This window comes from Homalodisca vitripennis, unplaced genomic scaffold (genome assembly GCF_021130785.1).
Source record: "Homalodisca vitripennis isolate AUS2020 unplaced genomic scaffold, UT_GWSS_2.1 ScUCBcl_5190;HRSCAF=11807, whole genome shotgun sequence".
Classification (NCBI taxonomy): Eukaryota; Metazoa; Arthropoda; class Insecta; order Hemiptera; family Cicadellidae; genus Homalodisca; species Homalodisca vitripennis.
The window spans coordinates 15,807-39,087 of NW_025781314.1; the positions used below are offsets into that span (position 1 = coordinate 15,807).

A 23,281-nucleotide genomic window follows, 5' to 3' on the forward strand; every position below is an offset into this window, starting at 1 on the left:
CCTACAGGACCATATAACAGTGGATGAATGTATGGGACTACATTAATCTAACATACATGTATAAAAAAATACATATATAAATTCTAAATTTAAGGTTTTTAAAATTTTAAAACTATTTGCATATATCCTTAATTTGATTTATTTTTCAGTATTAAGACGTTAGTAGAAAAACACACGAAAAATTGAAAAGTTTGTGTATTACAGTATTTAACATTGGTTACACAATAATGTTGTAATATCGCTAAAATGGTTAAAATAAATAACATTTAAATTGTGCAATATGAGAAGATGGATGTTAAAGGACATCACCAATGATTCCATTTTAATGTATAACACAACAATGTTCCATAATAATAACAAATTCCTATAGACTCATATTTGGTTAAAAATTAAAAATAGAAGACATGAGGGGTTTGATGGTCAAAAGATAAAACAAACTTAACCCTAGAAGTGTGGAACCAGCATATTTTATGTCGGTTGTAATTTATGTGTGTTGTGTGCGGAACCAGCATATTGTATGTCGGTTCAGTTTTTCATTAAAAATAATTATTTATCTTTAAACAATCACCATGTTTTTGGTATCATTGAAATTGTGAGATTCCACTCTACAATTCTCATACAAACGTTTTTTTTCTAACATCAATATTACGGTCGTGGTGAAATGTTTTCTGAAGAAGTCATCATTTGAGTTGAATTTCGCGGGTGGCCGGGTCAAAGAAATACGTCATTTTCAACCAATCACAGCAAGTTATGTAGTGCCTGCAAACAGTGCTGTCATATGTCAATAGACGCGGAATTAAATATTCTTTTTTCTAGTGCAAACAGAAAGTCATTAGAATCAATAGTTGATTTACTATGAATATTCTAAAAAGGGACAATTCTAAAGTTGTAAACCAGCATATTTTATGCTGGTTAGTATAATAACATTCACACAGTTATTTATTGTCAATAAAGAAAATAAAAAAAACAGTGTAAAGTGAAAGAAACGATCTACCGGTACAATCTTTCAGCGGTAAATTTAGTTCAGTAGGTTTCCGGCAGTGCGAAACAAAAGAGATGAATCACGGCGTCGCATCAAGACCAACCCAACCCATCCCTGTTGGCCATTGTTGACCATTTTATTTCACCACGAGCTTATTTTTTTACCGATTTTCATAATTTAGGTCTCTATTTTTTCAGGTTCAAATACTCTACTGCATAAATGCATATGAAATGACAAAAACATTATAAAACAATGTTATTTTGAACTATGATATCTATTGTTTATATATTGTCAAAAATTTTACAATGCAAGGTTTTACAATATTTGACGCACAACATTTATTTTTTACTCAATTTAAATAATTATTGAGTGTATTTCTTTCAAACATTATGTGCTAATATAATATAACAACTAAAAAAATTAAAAAAATATTTTCATATTTTTCTTACATTGCAAACCAGATTATTTTTTAAGTAGTTAATTCTTCAACGTGCGACTGTTAACAAAAATGTCATAACTCAGTTCCTCTCAAAGTATTTGAACATATCTTATATTTTATTTTAACCAAACAAACATACTTACTAAGGGTATATTCAAAAATTACATAAACATAAAGTATAAAGGAAAATTTGTAGCTTGTTTCTGAATTTTGTTACAAAATATTTTCATTTTTCAAAAGATTTTTTTTTTGTAAGCTTGTAATAAAATAACAGTTTATTTTGTTGTTGTTTACTTTTAGTGTTTTCAAATAGCATGTATAATTTACAATAGAAAACTGTTTTTCATATAAATATATAGTCACATTTGGAGGTAAAAAAAATTAAAAACCCAAACCCTTGTACATTTTTTTACATTTTCGCTTTTGTAAAAAAAAAATGGCAAAATTACAATTTTTGTTTAATAGAAATTTTTAATATATTTTCTAATTTGGCATAAAATTCTCTACATTTTATACATTTAACATTTTGACCTTACTGTAATATTTCAATACCTTACAGAGGTCCAAACTTGAAATTTTCATATAAAACTTTTTGCAATTTCTCACTATTTTCATGAAAATATATACTAAACCAAACAATATCAAAACGTTTATTCCTATTTCAAATAGTACAACTTCTGAGAAGAAAAACGATATATAACATTATATGTTTTCTTGATATTAAGTATTTTTTACGAATTTTTTAAAAAACCCTTGCAACACGTCAAAAATTGACTGACGTTTTATCTTTGGTAACATGGACACACTTCTAGGGTTAAAGTTATTAGGATTAATTATAGCTGTACAATAAATGATCACAAATTGTCTGCTATAAATTAAAAATATTCACTGACAGAATAAAAATATTCAAAATTTGGCATACATGATGTTTGAATGCCTATAGTACACTAATTATCAGCCAGATGAATGAATGTCAAGGGTAGCACAGAAGTGGGAGAGTTGATTGTCAGTGACCTTTGTACTGACTAATCTGTTAGTTCTGATATCTTCCAGCTGTCTGTGAGATCCATAAATACTGTATCGTTGCGGCAAAGCATTGTTGTGTTCTCTTATAAACTATCTGCACAGTGTTAAGTATTTATGTGTGATATTTAAGTCAGTAATTTTCTTTCGTTTGGAACTGGGTAGGAATATTTCTTTCTATAATCTTTTTTAAATTGGCTATTTTTAATTATTGGCATTGTACACTAATGGACTTACCCAAGACTGAGCAATTCCTTGTGTTGGCTGGTTTTATGCTAAGTGCAGAACTCAAGGAGTTTAGCTAGGAGGAATCCTATTAAAAGTAAATAGTGCCTAATTATTGCTGTAGTATATTTCACAAACAGTGGGGAAAATGGGTTTTTTAGTGCAAATTATTGGACAAGAACCTTACGTGCATTCAAAAGAAACTTTATTAACCATATGCTTTATTAATTTAACTTTTATTATAAATTTGTTACCATTTTAGTCTTGAAAGCAAAGAGTGTGCTGGATAGTAACAAAACTTCATATATAAATGTTTCTAAATTCGGTGTTGATCACAGAGTTTATCCAGATAAGAAAAATATACTTTTAACTGTATGTTTGATCAAATATTAAGTATTCCGTGCTTGTTTAGTACTTTTAACGCAAATATCAAAGACATATGTACAATCTAACTTTTACTATAAATTTAAAGGCTTTTATAGAACCTATCTTAATTGTCTTTAGGACTGAAGTAGGCTTCTCAAACCTGTGTATGTACATATATTCTCTTGATCAAGGAAACTAGGTAAAACCAACTATGGCAAAAAAATAGAACCAGATTCAAATACAATGACCATACATTAACACTTTCAGACATATTTTCTTGAACGTTGCGACAAGGCAAATTCAAACTTTGGTTTTCGGAATATAATTTTCTCGAACTAGAAGTGCTCATACATATGTAAAACCTACAAAATTATGTGTGAAGCCACAGGTCACTAGTTATATAAGGTAGTTTATTATTCATTTCACAATTAATTAGTATATATCTTTCATATTGTATCACTAAAAGTAATTATAGTTGTTTTAGTAGATAATAATTTAAACATAAATAAATAAAAATATAATTTAATTAACATTTAACAGTTTTCATATTATAGACATTTTTTATGAATTGCACAGTTATATTCAGCCAAATTAAAACGAAATTTGTGCCTTAGGTACAATTAATTAAAGATACTAATTTTATTAAAACGTAATCAACTTTATAAAATCACTCTTATGTGTTGTTTCAGTAATATTATGTTGCATTTAAATAAAAATCAAACTTCCTTCAAATATCCTTATATTTCCTCAAATATGACCTGCTTTTTAAGAACTAATCAATTTAAATATTGCCAATGAAACTAATGTATGAAATACCTAACATGAGAAACGACAAAGCATACTACTATGTTTTAATAGTGGTTTATGATTTTCCATGAAATTTGATATAATTTATCTCTATAGTGATAAAACACTGTAAACCTATTAGACTACAAAACTGACCTTGCTGATAATATGGTGACAGTTCATGTTAGAAAATAAACTCTACATTTATCTCATGATTGTGCTTGTGATCTAACATCAGGTAAGGCAATATTGCTCTTTATATTACAAGAAAAAAAAGCTTTAAGGATGATTTGAAAAAAAATGCACCTATTATTTAATATTGTTATTCATTCAAAAGAAAACTTTATATTGTTTAGAGCAGTAAACACAGTGGAAAATAAAATGTATACATCATATAAAGGACTAAAATCACATTTCAAAAATTTAAAAGTCTAAATTTTAAAATGTTTGAGTCCAAGGTTATGTACACTAATATAAATTTTTTATCATTTATAAATTAGCAAACTGTAGAACTCTGTAATTCACAATTTTTGGTTGTTGTAGAGTATTTATTACACAAATTAATAAGTTAATGACATTGGCTAATTTCTGAACTTTTTATATATACTGTCAAATTTTTCAATAATAACTTTTGCCCAAAAAAATTATTTCAGTATGTTTATTCAATGTTTCTCCATGTAACCCAAGGGGTATCTAAAAAATTCATTTACCAAACGAATTATACCCCATTGGGTGCACAACATGCTTTATGAAAGCCTGGTGTGTACCCAATCGGGGGTACATATTGTTGTGAACTTATTATATTGCCTGGATAAGTAGAAATTTTTATTATTCTTATTTATTTTATATCTGAATTCAACAACAATTATGACATCTGTTTTTGCCACCCCTGAATCTAAAACAATTATCTGTTGATGGTTTCCTGCTGTACCGTGTAGTATGGTGTCCAGGAAGGAGGTAGTCAGTTGCTCTCCGGGTGTTGTGGGAATGAGTATCCTTGGCTCTTGGTAACTCCATTTCAACTGTCTGGACAACTACAGAGTAGATGTACAGTGCTATGACAGTCATGAGTTTTAAAGTCTTAAAAGCTTCTCTGCAGCTTTCAAGTGGTCCCAGATCTGCCAGTGCCCTTATTGCCTTTTTTTGGAGGAGTAAAATCTTGCTAAGATTATGGGCAGATGTTCCTCCCCATACTGATATACCATACCTTATATGGGATTCAAAAACAGCATGGTAAGTTGTCTTTGCTGCTTGCAGTCAACTTACCAATATATACAAGTGTATGCCTTTGTAATATACTCATACTTTGAATGATGTTCCTTGATATTTGTAAATGTCAATTTATACTTCTGAATAGTATATCATGAGATTGAATTAACAAACTCAATTCCGTAAAACACAAAATTCTGTTGTTTCAGTCTTGTTTTTAATTTGAAAGTTGAATTTTCATCCAAAAATCAAATTTAATGTGATGTAATTTATGAAGACCTAGTACAAGACGTATTCTTGGAGAAACAGTTTGTTCAGTGTCTGATGCTAAGGGTAAAAATATTTGGTCACAATAAGCCACATTATGAAAGTATTTTAGTTTTTACAGATGGATTTTTTGACATAAAATTAAATATGTAATAATTGAAATAAGTATTATTTTTATTCAAAAATTATTGACGTGACAACGTCTTAAATTAGGTTGCGGCTCGGAGTCACTCATGAAAAAGTGTAACGCCCGGTAACGTTACGATGCCCGTCCAGTGGGTCCGCCGCACGGGATAAAGCAGATAACTGTGGGTCCGCCGCACGGGATAAAGCAGATAACTATGTTTATTCGTGAAAATGTGGAGTGCTTAGATTCGTCATTTACAACAACTACAACAATAAAGGTAAATAATTGTACACTGATATTTCATTATCGTAAACTATGATTGATTGATTAATTGTTAGATTGACACAAAAGTTGAGAAACTGAGTTTATAGGTTATGTCATACTATTGACAAATGTTGATAGTGTTAAGTAAATTATTAGTTTAAATCACTCTGCAATCAATCGTAATTTAGTCGATTGAGAAGAAACAGCGCGTATTGCTAGTCAAACATTTAAAATAACAAATTATAACCTCTAACCTGTCATAACAGTGCGACCAAACAAACGAACTAAAGCGACCAATCACCACGCGCGGAGTTAGAATTTAACTGTGTTTAGCAAGAATTTCAAATTCCAATTTTAGTAAATGTTTTATTCAACTTTACCATTTACAATAACAAATTTTAATTCATTTCAAATTATGTACAATGTTTTAGTAAACAAAATATATTTCTATAGTTAAAATTTGTGCAATTCTTATTTTCATTCAATTCCTTGTTCCTATTGTGCAATTTAATAATATTCATATCAATAAATATTCTACCGAGAAAAAGACGTTGTCACGTAAAATCTTCGCCCGTAAAACCGACTTTACAGGCAAACCATAATTTTTTTTTTTTATTAATGAAGTTCACACACAAAATGTAATAAAAATTTATACAGCAATGGCTACACAAAACATTGTATATTAAATGTAAAAAAGGTATTAGTATATGCATTCTTCAAATTCAAAGAACAAAATAAAAAGATACTTCTTTATAATACAATAAAAAAGTTATTTATAAAATTGTGACTATAGTTTGTATGACTATTAAAAATTAATGTGTATTACTTTTAGTTTGAAATGCTGGACGAGATAGAAATATCTACAAAACAAGGTAGACTAAGAGGTCTGGTCAAGAAATCAATTGGCAGATCTAACAAATTGTATTATTCTTTTCAAGGAATTCCTTATGCAAAACCTCCAGTGGGAAATTTAAGGTTCAAGGTAAATGTGAATTTAAAAAATATATTACTTAGTATAGTTTAAGAAACATTTTATTTTAACTTAAATAATTATAGAAATGCCCATTAAAAAGATGTTAATTTGAAGAAGAGTTCCAGTGTATAATTAGCATAGTGTATATAATAATGTTTCATTCTAGTTGAAAGAATTTTGATTTCAATACATTTAAAAAATTAAATGCAAACCTTTTCCCTATAGGAAGTAAACTACCAACTAACTTAGACAAACTAGAGAATTGTTTTGTTTTTACACAAGTAAAAGGACCAACAGTATATCATACCTTATATTTATACAAAACCCTATACAAATCACATTTAAATTTTAACACCACAGTAAAAATGATAGGTAATTTTCGGATTCTGACACAATTAATTAATTTTTGGAATGAATTATTATTTAATTAGAACAAATTGTGCTGGAAACTGTTTCAGAACAAGACTTTTAATAAAACACAGCTTTGTCTCAAAACTAAAGAAATCATGTCTAAAATGAAATTTTATGCATAGCAAAATTCCTAAACTAAAACTTTCTAAAATAAATATTATGCTGGCTTATCACTTGAGGAATACTCATATCATGATATTCAGAGGTGGGAACTGCCCATTCCCAAAATTATTTGAGGAAGATGAGAAATCACTGACAAGGGTGTCACACACTTTACACTTAACCTTAAAATCAAATTATATATTTCCAGTTGCAGAACTAAAATAAAAAGAAACATTAATTTAAGAGTGGTTTGCTTAAATTAGTTACTTTAAACACCCTCAGACTGAACAAAATCTGACTGGTTCAGTGTAGATGGATGGCTTGCACGTAATTCAGACTTTTAAATTTAATTAATGTCATAAACTCCTTTCTTCTTGTAATAAGAAAAATCTTCATCTTTATTAAATTGTTGAGAAGCTGGCAGTCTCTGAGAAAGAAGTCATATTAATCATTATTCATAGTTTTTTGGTTAAGCTACAGCCAATCACGATAAAACTCCAACCATCCCTTTCAACTCATCTGTACAGACGAATATGTAATATTGGCAGTTTCACTTAACATAGAATAGTATCTCTTTAAAACAGAATAGAATCTCTTTATTGTCATTTATTAATATACATTGCATTAGACAATGTAAATAAAACTAATACTATCATGCACCATTTAGTCATTACAAACAATAAACTTCTCATTTAAAAATTGAATATGGGATTAGTTATTACTATTGCAAAACAATAATTTTATCTTCATAAACTAGTAAGAGTTTAAAACACAACATTAAGAATAAAAATATATTAATGAAAATTAAGAACATGATAGAATAAATAAATAAAACCACAATGGTATAAATAATGTCAAAGAATTAAACCATAAGACCTACGAACTGTCATTATAAAATATGAATCAATCAAACTGTTTACAGTCATTTTGATAACACGAATTGGCTAAAATTCTCATGATTTTCCTTTTTGCCATAAAAAACTTGACCGATATCCTTCATATTGCCCCAGAGCATTGTTGCATACAGCAAGTGAGAATGAAAATAACTGAAATAAGAGGATATCATCATACATCTCCCAACACAGTTTTGTAATTTACATAGTAAAAAACAAGCTCTAGATAATTTTGAGGTTAGTGTGGCTTTCCCATTATAGTTTGTAATACAATGTTATTCATAGTAATTTAGCTGTTTTAACAGAACATTCTGCCACATTTAACTTTTTCAAAGTGAAACAAAACTTTAACAAAGAGTTGGCTACTTCCATCATTCTGTCACTGCCTCCATGTGTTAACTGCAGCGTAATAAAATGGCTCTCCATTAATTAACTGACAAATCATTCAACAACTGTTATCAGCTCCACTCTAATTCACATGTGATTTCATAATTTTGTTGATTTTTGGTAAGAGATAGGCGAGAAGGCAATTGCATTTTTGTCACCACTTGATTTTGAGGAGTTTTTTCTGTCACTTTCAGAAGTGTCTGATTGATTCCTCAAGACAGAAAGATAAACTCCCAACTACAATAAAATTCATGCCAGTCTCTCAAGCATCTCTTATTCAGTAAACAAATTGATCGTGTCAAGAACCTTCTCTAATCTATAGACTTTTCCAAATAGTTTATTCAAACTCATTAAACTATTTGTTAGTTATTTTCCAATTTCTTGAAAACCAGCTTCTTAAATTCTAGCTTGTGTTTACCAAAGTTAGTTTTTATTGTTTTGATTGTTTACATACCACCATATTCTCAAAAATTGAGGTTTTTTTATTCAACTGATCTTGAAATAGCTTAAAACAAGTATTCCTTTATCAAAATTTAAAAACATACCTGGGAGGGTACCGTAGTTCTCACTCCCACTGTACTGTGATCATGTGTCGCACTTATCTTCGTCCCGTCGCAGACAAAATGTCACTTAAACTACTGTCAGTTGGTGCAGCAAAAATGTTTAATAGTGTAATAAGACATGATAAAATACTATCTGAATTTGTACAATATTATAATCTCATAACTCTAAAATTAATTTTAATTTGCATATTGTATGAATATATTTTAGGAACCTGAGCCTTATGGCCAATGGGAAGATTCTCGAGATGCCACAAAAGAAGGAGGTGATTCTCTGCAAGAACACATAATATTCCTAAATATACATGGGGGTGAAGATTGCCTCTATCTCAATGTGTATACTACAAAGGTTAGTTTTCTAACTCTTTTTCTAGTTGTCATTACATATGTATTAACTTTGACAGTGAATGAGTATTCATACCTTCATATACAGCACGTATATAAATATATATAATACACACACACACACACACACGCACATGTATATATATATATATATATATATATAATTATTATTATTTATATATATTTGATGGCCAGATGAAGGGCATAGCATATTTCCAAGTTCAGATGTATCTTGATGAAACATTTGTTAAAAACTGAAATTAGTAATTTTGATTGTCAAATTTATACAAATTGAAAAAAAAAACAAATCTGGCTAGTTTAAATCACAATTAAATTAGCACACAAAAGTTTGAAGATAATGTAAAAATAATACAGGCGAATTTTGACTTCAATACATAACTCAAAACTGACGCTGCATATTAACAACCGATTTCAATTCTACATACCACAAAACTGTGACTTCTGTTGTGCCATAAACATTGTAGTCGCAACTGGCATCAGGTGTGTCATTCACAGTAGTGGACTGCCACCGCGCAGGTGTTTTGCACATGTCAAGGTCAATGTTTCCTTCCATGCTACATGGAAAACAAAACTTAGTTATTTCAACTTCAATTTACGTTTAAGTCGTTTAGTTATTTTGAATAGTTTTTAAGTAACAGCTGCTCAAAATCCTGGCATTCTTTTTCGGAGACCCTGTACAACCAAGATTGATATATTTATAAGTTACCTCATGCAGTCTAATCAGTGTTCAACCTCCTATCATGTGTTTTTGAGCATTTCTGGCACTACCCTTTAAACTACAGCCACATTATGATGCCTTAATTCCAGTAAACTTTGTACTCTTACCTGTACGCAACATCTTTGATGAATCCCCATGCAAAGAAATCTGGTGATGTTGCTGGCCATTCAATAATTCCTCTCCTACCCAATGAACGATGAGGATATTATTTGTTAAGAAAATCCTGAACATCATAGTGGTGATGTGCTGGAGCATTGTATTTCTGGAATTTATTATGGTTTGGTTTGGAATTTGAGGTACTTACTGCGAAAATTTGCAATATGTCTCATTAAATATGGCGTGTCACTGATTGTTCTTTAAAATATTTACTTTTGGGATGTCTCTTTCATGCATTACTGGAATTAGAATTATTTTTTAATCCTCAAATATGACAGTTATGTCTTTATTATTCCACAGACATGGATTATAAAGTCAACAGTGGTGATGTAATCAGCTGACGTCTCAGTAAACATCATCATTTGGTTGATATACATGTTAGTGGCTGATTTGCTGTCATAGGGAGGAAAAAGAAAAACTTTTGTTGTCCAGGGCATTCTACACAGTGGATGAATTTATATGAGTGTTTTTTGTATACCCTTCAGCACAGCACACAAGGTCTATAGAGCCCCATTTTAAAAAACACGCTTAAAAATATAAATAAAGTACATTTATATAAGTTTTGTTTGTTTCCTTAGACTATTAGTGTGTGTAATTTGTAATATATTGGTTAAAAACAATAGACATAATGATTATAAATTTGTTCTAAAAAAATACTGTAATTTTGACAAAACAGTGTAAACAATGTAACTCTTTGAAATAGCTCATGTGTATGAGTTTTTAAAGGTTTTATACACAAAACTCTACAGTAGATAACACTTTATTATATGTAGAAACAATGTATGAATGTATTTATTTCATCACAATTATGACATATCTTACACAAAATCACAAACATAGGCAAATTTGACCATCACAATTAAAGGCTGTATAGTTCAAAACACTCTTTTTATAATATTGTAAAAACTTTGTATTGGTTATTAATTAAAAATTGTCTTTGGTCAATACGGAAAATTATATAAATTATTTTACAAATAACTACAAAAATGACATTACAACCAATCTAATAAATATAGACAATAAGGATAAACACAACCTTATAAGTTAAACAGAGGAGATTACAGATTTTTATTAGCTGGCAACTAAGGTGGCTAGTGGTGGGGCTTGAAGCCTCGTAGTGATAACTAAAATTACATCAGTACCAAAAGTTCTAGCAACAAACTTAAACTGAGAAATTTGGAAAATAAATTGATGTAGGGTTCTGTGGGCCCCAGTTTGCTCTTTAAAGAATAAATAACTAAATTCAAAATTTAAGATAAATATTAAAACATTTTTTTTAAGTTTTATCTTCAAGGTTGTACTCATTTATATTTAACTTTATTTATTTTTTAATAATAAGATATTAGTAGAAAACACCTTTAAACTTTAAACACACAATGTAGTTTCCATTGCATTTGGTTTGTAATGGGAATTGCTACAAAATTTGTTAAATAACCCTGATAGAGTTATTTATTTATTGATACTTCTAGCCTGGACACCCGATATATGACTAAACATGTAGGGTAGCAAGAGCTAAAAATAACGATTCATAGTATAAAAATATTTGTTATTCTTTTACTGGCAGGATAAAAGAGAACTCTTGAGCAAATCCTTCTTGTAACACATATTTTTTGAGTTTTAATTAACCGTATCCTTAAAAAATTAGTATTGTTTATTTAATGCTCCATGATTTAAAAATTGTAATTAGGGACTGGAACTTTTAGTGCCATCCATTTCTTTAAATATGTTATTTACTTTTAAAATAATTCTGCTTGGCTCTTAAGCATAGGATTTAATCTTATTTGATTTGTTCCATGATTATACCTTCAGACTGGAGAGCAAGGAGACCGGAAGGCTGTGATGGTGTGGATTCATGGTGGTGGCTTTTTCAGAGGCTCTGGGTCTACTGAAATTTATGGGCCTGACTTCTTGATAGAAGAAGATATAGTCCTGGTCACAATCAACTATCGCTTGGGAGTTTTAGGTTAAAATTAATCTATTTATTACAATGTTATGATATTTATAGGTATCTAATTAATGATAAAAGATAATACAACGTATTTTCAATAAAAATTTAAAACTATTGCTTTTAAATTGCGAGAAGAATAGAAATATATTAATTTGTTATTATTATAATTATTATTTCAGGATTTTTATCATTGGAAAATGAAAAGCTGCCTGGAAACTTGGGACTTAAGGATCAGGTTTTGGCACTAAAATGGGTACGAGACAACATTGACAGTTTTGGAGGAGATCCAAACAATGTGACAATATTTGGGCAAAGTGCAGGAGGGGCTTCTGTACACTACCATCTGCTGTCTCCACTGTCTAAAGGTGAATATTTTGTTACAAAATTAACCATATTCTGTATTCTATCCACAAAATGAACCATATCTCCATGTATTGTTTCTTGTTAGCAAACATACTAGAATTAGAACAGAACATTGTTTAAGACTCATCTTATAAACTCATGTATATAATATTTCATCTAAGGGTTTGTGCTCATAAAGTAAATTACCAATCATACTTTGTTTGTAGGATTATTTCACAAAGCCATATTACAGAGTGGAACACCAATGTGCCAATGGGCGTTTCAGGACAAGCCCAGAGAGAAAACTTTCCTGCTAGCTAAAGAACTTGGATGTAACTCTCAGGACCCTGACACTGTTCTGGAGTTTCTCATGAATGTTCCTTGCTTGGATATCCTTAAGGCTCAGGAAAGACAAACAATACGAACAGAAAAGGTAAAAGTGTCTAGAAAATAGTAAGAATACCTATTTAATTAACTGTATGTATACAAAATTAATATTGTTTATTTGATTTCCCAAGATTACAAAAATTAAATGGCGAGTCTATCCTATAGTGTACCATAAGAGTTAAAAAAAACTCAAGCTAACATATATATTCAACAACTTTTAAGTACATTATTTAGATTCTATAGTCAAAAACATCTATTATTTCTATTGTTACAAGCGTATAATTTACTGTCCAGTGTTTTTTAGGAGGGAAGGGGATGTATCTTAGCATCTGATCATTCTGGCGATTCAGAAAGAGTAGTTCTTAAAGTGTTTACTGAATGCAGTTTGCTATATTTTTTCAGGAAAAGATACAAAAGTCCACACTCCTCTTTTTACCTTGTGTTGAAGTATCTGGTGATGCTCCCTTCTTACCAGATTATCCTCGAAAAATGATGGAGAAAGGAGAATTCTCCAAGGTCCCGATCATAATGGGCCTCACTGACCAAGAGGGATTGTCAGCTCTAGCACGTATGTAAATGATTTTTTATTGAATAAATAGATCATGAGTTGAATAAATAACTTATGTAAATGACAGTAAAATGCAACTAATGTGCCTAAGTGTTCAAATATATCACATCCAATACTAATAGTTATAGGAAAATTGTGTTGTGTGTGTGCCAACATTAGACACTGATTCACTCAGTATTCAAAAGTATTAATACAACACTTTATATAAAACATTGTTATCTTAATATGGAGTGATCTAATAATTTAATATGAATGAAAAAAAGATCAGGATCTTATATAATGTGTCTAATATAGTATGTAACATTTTGTAAGAGGGTTTTTCCTCACTCATTACAGTCCTATCCTGCGGGAAAACCCCACCTCTGCACTAGTGTGTTGTAAGGGGGTCTCACTTGGGTCAAAAAGTAAAGTTTTAAACATTGGTTTGCTTTATTAAACTATATCGCCATCCATGTACAATATTTACACTTGAGCTCTCTTCCTTTAATCCTAATATTTACAACTTGATGTTTCCTTGAGTACTCCTGTACTGGACCTGGAGCTGGGTGGCCGAGCTGGGTATCGAACCACGATCTCGTCGGTTCAGTCCTTAGATCAATTGGTTGCCCCCATAAGCTCCTTAACTCCCATTGAAATGCTCGAGATCTAGAAACAGGCTTCGGAGAATGGTATATTTGTCATGACTCTATGGTCCCTGGTTGAAACAATGGCATATGATGTCCGCTAACTCGATGTCCTCTGGACTAACTGGCAGACCATCACATCCAAAATCATGACTCCTACGAGTACTTCTGATCAGGTAGCGATCCTGTATCAGACTCATTCTGAAACACACATAATCTATTTTTATGTGCCAGACAACATGTGGAGGGTGTGGTCCAGCCCTATCTAACCACATCTGCTACTGATGACAGCAGTAGCTCAACACACCCATCCTACTAGTCAGGCCGCTAGGGTCTGCCAGCTCCATACCAGTTGCTTATGTAGTAAAGAAGGGGAGGGGAGGATGTCTGGCTTGGTGGGGGCTGGCAATCAGTAGGGCAGAGTTTGACTTGTTACTTATATTTTTCACTCCTTTTTAGCTGTACTGTACAATATTTGCAATATATATCTAGTAGAGTAAGTTTTAGTTTTTAATATTCAGCACTCCTTGCTTTCTTTGAAATAGTTCAGAGTAAAATTAATACTGATGAGCATGGACCGTCATTGTCCGATTTAAAGCCTCTCATTGGTGGAGACATCGCATGGTCCTGTCTGAACCTATGTCTGCTGTTCATGAGCGTCGCTTAGACACCCGAACATTCACTTGTAACATCGGAGCCTTTCTGAAGATGTGGTCCGGTCACGGTCACTCAAAAAGTCTCACACTTTGTTCTTTGGTTGGCAGAGTTGTGCTGCCCCGGGTCTCTATGCCTTCTTTTCTCGTATTCATTGTATAGTGTCTCATTGGTATAATCGGAGGTGATGGCACGGTAGCGGTCACTCCAAAGTGTACTTTGGTAGTGGTACTTTGTTCTTTTTGTAGTCTCGTATTGAATACCCCTTCTGTCTCTCTTAGTCTAAGTAGTGCCATCTTGCGTTTCAATGCCCTCTTTTCGTACTCCTTAGTGTGTGTATTGTAGCTCCCGTCGAGGTGACCTCCGGTCAGTTACCCCTTTGTTCTGGTGATGGTTCCTCTCTAAACTTGTTCCAACCCAGGTGCCAGTGACGATTCTCAGTGAAAGTTCATTCGTCCGTGGATCCTACTGTAGCCCTGGAGGAGCTGGAAACCCCCCCCCCAGACGAAGCGAGGCAAGAACTAAGATCAAAATCGGTGATTTGGCATCTATCTTCAAGTGCACCCTTTCTACCTCATGTCTCACCTGTCCTTCCATCTCCGGATGTAATTGTTCTCAATTTTAATTTTAACTGTAACTCTATCTCCAGGAAACATTTTGGTCCTCCGAGTCAGGATGTCTAGGTTTCTAATTTTATTTGTAACTCTCTTTCCCACACTTAACATATACTATTGTATGTGATTATTTGTCGGTCCCTAAATATTTCCATCCTAGTACCAATACCTAGGAACCTCAAACACTTGTTATAGTTTAATAACAAAGTCAAGAAGTTAAAATCTCAAAATATGTTTCAGATGGAGAAGTAAAGTGTGAAAAAATAAATGAAAACCTGTCAGTGTTGGTACCTCATGACTTGGCCATTACACCTGACAGTGAAGAAGAGCTTAGATTAGGTAAGGAGATTCTGCAGTTTTATACCAACACTGACTCTCTCTCCTGGGATGTTGTACCTCAGTATGTGGATGTAAGTTGATGGTTACTAGAATGTAATATTATATATTCACTGAATAGCAATTGTATGTATTTCACATTTTAATCCTAGTTTTATTCAGTTTTATAACAGAGAATTCCCATTATTTTAAATAACATATGTATCAATAGAGAACAAATCCCAGAATCAGAGTAGAAATAATATTAAACAATTAGCACGGGAAAGATCAAACTCACTTTTTGGAAACAAGAAATTGCTTAACGTAATTTGTTCTCTCATACTTTTTTATATTTGTGATTTCCCTTTACTGGAAAACGTTCTATAAAAACTTGTGATTAGTATCTCTCAGAATATACAAATTTAATTAATTATACATAAAACATATTACAAGTATGTACTGTACAATTACAATGTGTAAGAGGTTGCAATTGAGCAAATTGCCACATATTTACTTTATCAGCTTATAAATACAAAAAAATTGGTGATAATTTAAAAGAATATGAGTCTAATAAAAGAAAAATTTACAAACTGGAATTTGAATTTATTATAAGAGAGTAATTAAATTTATACTTTTAAATTATGTCAGGAAATATTGCTAAAGTAAGTGCACAAACCAACTCAGAGAATAAATCTGTCAGTCTTTGAGGGGCATATTAAAAAACAAATCGGTCTGATTTCCAACTACAGGTGTAGCCTTATATCTTTGGTTTTAAAGTAACCAAAGATACTTTAAACTCAAATTTTGCAAATGTGAGACCAGTTTTGTTTGCAAAACGAGAAAAAGTGGAAAAAGAACTGGACAATCTTTAAAGTCAAGGAGTTATTACAAAAGTGGAAGAAGTGTTTTTATAAAATCAAGGGAGGAAAATACTTTTTTACCTTTGATGTTCACAAAGCATATCTACATTTGGAGGTTGATGATAACAGTAAAATGTTTTCAAACAATATCTACACATAAAGGAACTTACTTGAAGAATCACCTTGAATTTGGTATTAAAAGTGCTCCAAATGAGTTCTGAAAGTTCATGGATGATTTCACTTTAGATATGGAAGGGACAGCTGCATATTTTGATGACATTATAAGCCAAGGATCAACATTACAAGAGTGCAAGAACAGACTCATAAAGTGTTTGCAACAAATGAGGGAATTAAATCTTCATTTGAATCTCGAGAAATGTAAGTTCTTTGAACAAGAGATAAGTTACCTTGGTCATGTAATTAGTACTAATGGTCTGAAGAAATCTTCAGTTAAGGTGAAAGTTATAAAAGAGGCTCCTCACCCAAGGAGTATTGAGGAGCTTAGGAACTTTCTTGGTCTTACAGTTTTATACACAAAATTTATTCTTCATGCATCTACATTCCTACAGCCTTTTAACCAATTTTAAAGAAGAACTTCAAATTTAAATGGAATTCAAATTTTGAAATTGCATTCAACAGTGGAAACAGGAAATAGCAAGTGATAAGGTGCTTGTTCCGTTTGACCTGAATCTTCCTCTAACTCTGGCTACAGATGCAAGTTCAATTGGATTATCTGGTGTGTTATTACACAAAACATCCTACAGAACATCCTACTCCATTTATATTAGCTGAAAGGGGCTACTCACAGTTGGACAAGGAAGTAACTGTCATTTTATGATCCTTTCAAAACTTTTACCAGTATTTGTTATGGAGGAAGTTTACACTTGATGTAGATAACAAACCATTACAATCCATTTTTCATCCAAACAATGCTCTTCCAGCAACAACAGCTTCACGGTTACTCCGCTATGCAACATTAATAAATGGGTTCAATTTTACAACTGTACACAGGTGGTCAGATAATGAAGTGCTGACTATTTTTATAAATTAACTTTGGTTGGAAAATATGAAAAAATGAATGAAGAAACACTTATGAATGAACAGATTGTTAAGTATTATTGCGTTAAATAACTTGTTTTTTATTGCCTAATATGAAAAGGCTACTTTTATTGAACAATAATTATGTATATATTTTTTGGGCAATTTATACTCTATATTTGCCTTTATGTTACTAAACTGTATATACTGCATTAATTCTATATCTCTTTCTGCGGCCTAGTGCCTACAATACCATTCCTTACTGGATTAAAATATTCACGTACAGTGACAGACCAATGAACCATTGTTTCACGAATCAGCTGTTTACTGTACACTCACCAACCAATCACAACGGATGACTTATCAAGGCTCCGTGTTGCCCACCTTGCAAGCGACGGCACGCTTGCTCAGTATACTCTCAGTCCCACCTGGGGCACTTAGCACTCTAGCCACTGCTGACCATACTTACTCAACACGTGACTTTATGCCCCATGTGTTACTCTCTCACTTAAATATTAGTTTGTATCTCTATTTGTTGCACATTTACATTAACATTAAAGTTAGTGCTCTGGATTGGCAACCTCTACCAGAACGTCTCTGTTCCCGGACACCCACGTCTACCGTGCTCTACAGGACTGGCCACAGTGTTATGAACTATTCGTTTGCGGTCGTATTGTGCGTGAGTGAATCCGTGAAGGACATCTTCCGTCTTCACGCCTGCCTACAAGACAGCAGCCTATTTCCACACTTCCTGATCACAACCTGGTCCTCAACAACAGCAGACTATGGTTACCCCTCATGAAAACAAAGGTAACTGTTTATTTTCTGCACTTTATTTGAATATGCACTGTTCATAAACTCATTATGTGTAACCTGGTGAACTCTTGTTAAAATCAGTGTATTCGGCGTCTTTACTGCCTAGTGTGAAGTGGTCCTTCTTAATCGAGCCTCTAAAATCTTATTTCACGGTTCTCATTACCAAAATTAAATTCTTTTCACAGATTATAAATTCTGTTTCAATGAGAACAATTACCCATGATGTTATTGTACAATTTATAGACGAAGATCAAATTCTATCACAACTAAAAAGAATCTGGGAAAGAACAGAGCGTAATCTTGTTGTTGTGAGTTTAATCTTCATTAAGGAACATTTTTTTGTGAACAAAGAGTAGTTATTCCTTCAAAGCTGCAACCTGAAATCCTTTCTGAATTACATATTGATTATCCTGGAACTGTAAAAATGAAGGCCCTTGCTCATAAATATTATTAGAAAAATATTAACAGGGATATTGACCGTACGGTAAGAAGTTGGGATGCATGTTGTACAATTAAGACCAACCCAAATAAAGTGCCTTTAAATGTGTGGGACCAGCTGGAGAAGAATTGGCAGCGCATTCACAAGGACTATGCAGTTCATACAGGGGATATCACTTTATGATTCTTGTAGATGCCAAATCAAAGTGGCCAGAAATCAGAATAATGAACTCTCTCCAACTTCAATTTTTCGAATTGGAATGCTCAGTTAAATATTTTCATGGAATGGTCTGCCCGAAATACTTGTCAGTGATAATGCCATGATTTTTACTTCATCGGAATTCACGTGTTTTTGTGATCAGAATGGAATTGAACAGAGATTTGCTCCTGGTCGTCCTAGTACCAATGGACAAGTTGAATGTTTTGAAGGAAATAGGATTTTTCCAGACATTTGACATTGTTCAGTGATACAAAAAATCGGTAACACTACATTATGATGATCTCTTCTTCAGGTAAATAACTAACCTAACACATAATACAAACTAGATTAAAAATAAAATAATCATACCAGAGCGTTGTGATACACGTAAGTTAGGAATAACAACCACCAGTGCATTTAACTTAACTTTATTCGACGAGTTAAGACAACGTTTAAATTTATGTTGGGGAAAATTATAAGTTTTTTTACATACAGAATTCTTTTTCTAGAGATAGACAGTTCTATTTCATATAAAAGTTTTTATAATCTTGTTTAAAACTCTTGAAAAATTTAGATGCCAGAATCGTTAAGAAGTGAAATGAGGAATATAAAACATGTTCAGGATATTTTCACAAGTTACACCTTTATACCTCTTGTGTTATTGGTTAACCATTCATCTTCAGTTTTAGGGTTGTGTGTGAATAGAATGATGAACAAAATTATGGAATTTTTACAAAACTCTTTTGTTTGGACCAGGAATAGCCTAAATATATATTTACACCAAAAACTGAAAATTTAATTTTTACCTAATTTTATTACACAGTGTATTAACACTCTCTGCACCATGTGAAGATTCGTGATAGTGATAATATCACTTATTGTAGAGTAAAATAGATTGTGATACTAAAAGTGTTAATAAATAAAAATAAATCTAAAAAAAGAATGATTTTCACTAGTGTACTGGAATTGTGATACTTTTGCCATTCCCACTCATCATTCGGCATTTTTTTGCAAGAAACCTCAGTATGCAGGAATTAAATTTTTTAACAAAATTCCAGAACATATTAAGGCTGAACCATCATTCAATAAGTTTAAAAAATACTTAAGGATTACCTAACAATCAAAGTATTATACTCTTTTAAGGAATTATAAATGCAATAAAGTAAAATTAGCCTAATTTTAAGAAATGTTGAATACTTTTAAGTTAATGACACTATTCAATGTATTGACTGTAATACCTATGAATAAAGAATTATCTGAATCTGAATCTGAATCTAAACCAATGTTTCTATTTCAGTATATGTCGGATATAGCTTTTGCCTATGCAGAAGAATTTTCTCGAAAGTGCTTTTTAAAGCACCATACAGCTCCTGTTTACAACTATTTGTTTACATACTTCAGCCCACGAGCCTTTTCAGCCAAGATGATACAGATGGCATATCCAGACCATGAAGCTGATCAGTTCATCGGATGTGGTGAGTTTATCGATAAATAGGCAAATAAGGTTTAGTAATGTTGGTGAACTATTTTCTGATTCATCATAGAAAAATTTTTTAAATGACAGATGATCATTATGACATGTAATATTTAGTGTTGGCAAAAGTTATTTTTGAAATAAATCATGTGAAAATAGTAATATAATAAGAAAAACATTATCTTTTTATTCTAAATTCAAAACTATAAAATGTGAAAAGGGCATAAAGCTTTTTAATTTCGTTGTTTCAGGTGCAAGTCATGCTGATGAGCTAATACATCTGTTCAAAACAAACATTGATAAAATCCCCTTCACTTCTCCAACTGATGATGACCAAGCATTAATGAACAAGCTTATAAAAGCATGGACAGCTTTTGCTAAAACTGGGTAACTTTCTTTTGCGTTTGTTCAACAAAGTTAATGTTATTAACTATGAACTAATATTAGTACAACACATTCACTACCAAAAGAATACAATAGTATCCTTATAAAAGTGTGTATGTGTGGTGTGACTCATATTATTAAACATAGTAGCCAAAGTGTTAAACCTAAAACTAATCAAGTATTTCAACACATATCAGGAGTAAATTATTTTATAAATTTTGCATCCAATAATTACAGTTGTGTAAATTCTACAAAGTTTTGTTATTGATCACCCAGTTTATATTGTTTGGATGATAACGTATTATGTATTTATTACCCAATTTAAGTATATTATTTGGGGGAGTTGTTGTTTTCCAATTTTCACAACTTGCAGAATAAGATCTTCCACCAGACAGACATTACTTTGGTCCTGGAAAATCCTCTATGCTAGTCTTCTTACTCAAAGGAAACTTGTCATTTAAATAGCTATACCCTGGGGGAAAACAACACAAGTATTATAGATATCAGAAAAAAAGATGAACCATATTAAGTAGATTTTGCACCCACTTAAATAGATATTATACTTGGATAGTCAAGAGCCGACAGTCCTCAGATCTGCCCTGTAAATAGCTGACTACCAAACAGTAAATAATTGTCCTTTCAAAGGGGTATTGGCGACGCCAATGTTGAGTTTGCCTTGTTGCCATAATCAAGAAAATCTGTCAAAAAGTGTATATTTGTGGCCATTGTAAGATTATTTTTTCTTGTTTCCCAATCTATAAAATGTATATACATACAAAGATCTGAAAAGCCTACTTCTGTCAAAAGAGAACTAAGATGGGTTTTATAACAGTCTTTAAATTTATAGCAAAAGTTACATAGTAATTTTGTCTTTTATATCTATTATGTAATTTTTGCTCAAATGTACTGTTAAAAGTATATTTTTACTAAGCTTTGTAATTTTCTTATCTGGATATTTTCTTACTCTGTGCTCAACAGCGGTTGCAGAAAAGGTTGAAATAAGAATTTTTGTTACTATCAAGCTTACTCTATGCTATCACACTTTAGATTTAAATAAACTGAAAGTAGTAGTAAAATTAATTAAATATATGGTTGTGTTGAAATAAAACAATGTTTACGCAGAATAGTTAAATCAATTTAACAGGCTCTTTTAATTAATATTTCGTAAAGACCAAGAGGGATTTTTGAAATAAGAATAGGCCTATGTTCATACCAGGGACCCTAAGAATGTCCTTATAAAATTTCAGTACAGTCGGTTAAATCATTTTCATGTGAAAGCAGAACAAAGAAACAAAGTCACTTTCGTATTTACAATCAATATTATTAGGACAATCTTGACTTAGGACAACAAACAATAACTTCTTGTTGTTTAATAAAGTTGTTTAAAGGGGTTGGATTTAGATGTATAACAGAAAGAAAGTTTTAATTTTATTTCCTTTTTTTCATTTACTCAGATACAAGAGATATTGAATAAATTCAATTTTAGAAACATTTTTTTTCAGTTGCTGTCAAAACCAATATGATTGTATTCTATACGATAAAATAAAGCTATTTTAAAATTAATCAAGTACAAAATAATTTATTAATTTTTTAAAATTTGTTATCAATACTAACTAATTACGATTTAATTTATTTCAGAAACCCAAACTGTGTGGAACTCAATGTAATATGGAAAGAAGACACTATCCAAAATCCTTGTTTCATGGAAATAGGAAAGGTTTGGAAATCTACTGACGGTATCTTATTTCCTGAGAGAATTGAGTTTTGGAATAAAATTTATGAAAAGTACTCATATTTGTACTGAACGAAGAAATCTGTTTGTACTGTAATTTATAAAATGTTCCTAGCACTGTAATGATTGTAATATGGTTTCATTATAATATATCTCATAAATCATTTGTATTAATACACCTTTGCTTCTTGTTAAATGAAATTAATTTCAGGAATTACAAGATTAAGAAAAATATTGTACGCATCTTCCTTGATTCCTAGGTGATATCCTTATAGTAAAATACATCTGCTTTACAAAGGAGCAGCATCAGCATCCATTTCCTCTCAAACTTATAACTCCATTTGTATTGTAGAAAAGCACAACTTTGAATTATATAACAAAATCTTTTATATGGGAATAAAATTAAAATGAATGCAACATTTGTTGATGTGGAATAAAATTTAATTACCTTAAAAAATCTGAAATATTTGTTATTAACACTTTATTTTACTCTTGTGATATTTTTGAACTTTATTACAACTGGTAGAAACAGTACCTTAATACTTTTAGAACTGTAATAAAAAATGTTCACTGATACATTAATAGACAAGTACCATTGAGTATCAGTATCATTGAGTATTTTTAATATTGTATTA

The 23,281-nt window shown here is 31.3% G+C and overlaps 1 protein-coding gene and 1 long non-coding RNA gene across 3 annotated transcripts; one reads left to right on the forward strand and one right to left on the reverse strand.

The window, feature by feature from the left end:
* The first annotated feature begins 2,254 nt into the window (after positions 1-2,254).
* LOC124373269 (esterase FE4-like) lies at positions 2,255-22,878 on the forward strand. 2 transcript variants are annotated; one of them, XM_046831653.1, is made up of 11 exons: positions 2,255-2,605; positions 6,521-6,670; positions 9,226-9,363; positions 12,064-12,217; positions 12,382-12,567; positions 12,772-12,977; positions 13,334-13,499; positions 15,631-15,800; positions 20,354-20,531; positions 20,782-20,917; positions 22,553-22,878. In XM_046831653.1, the coding sequence occupies exons 2-11, from the start codon at positions 6,527-6,529 to the stop codon at positions 22,716-22,718; spliced, it is 1,644 nt and encodes a 547-aa protein (XP_046687609.1). In that variant the 5' UTR covers positions 2,255-2,605; positions 6,521-6,526; the 3' UTR covers positions 22,719-22,878. The 2 variants fall into 2 exon arrangements, with proteins under 2 accessions (XP_046687609.1, XP_046687608.1); XM_046831652.1 differs by lacking the exon at positions 2,255-2,605 and adding an exon at positions 3,824-4,059.
* LOC124373270 lies at positions 9,122-10,390 on the reverse strand. Its single transcript, XR_006923416.1, has 3 exons — positions 10,206-10,390; positions 9,806-9,934; positions 9,122-9,288 (listed from the first exon to the last, which is right to left on the reverse strand). It is a non-coding gene; the product is annotated as an uncharacterized LOC124373270 (long non-coding RNA).
* Positions 22,879-23,281: the final 403 nt, after the last annotated feature.

Bases quoted from the DNA above. Each gene is read 5' to 3' on its own strand.
- LOC124373269 (XM_046831653.1), top strand. From the start codon at position 6,527: ATGCTGGACGAGATAGAAATATCTACAAAACAAGGTAGACTAAGAGGT. The intron at 12,568-12,771 runs GTGAATATTTTG...CTTTGTTTGTAG, and splicing joins GCTGTCTCCACTGTCTAAAG to GATTATTTCACAAAGCCATA. The intron at 20,532-20,781 runs GTGAGTTTATCG...TCGTTGTTTCAG, and splicing joins TGATCAGTTCATCGGATGTG to GTGCAAGTCATGCTGATGAG.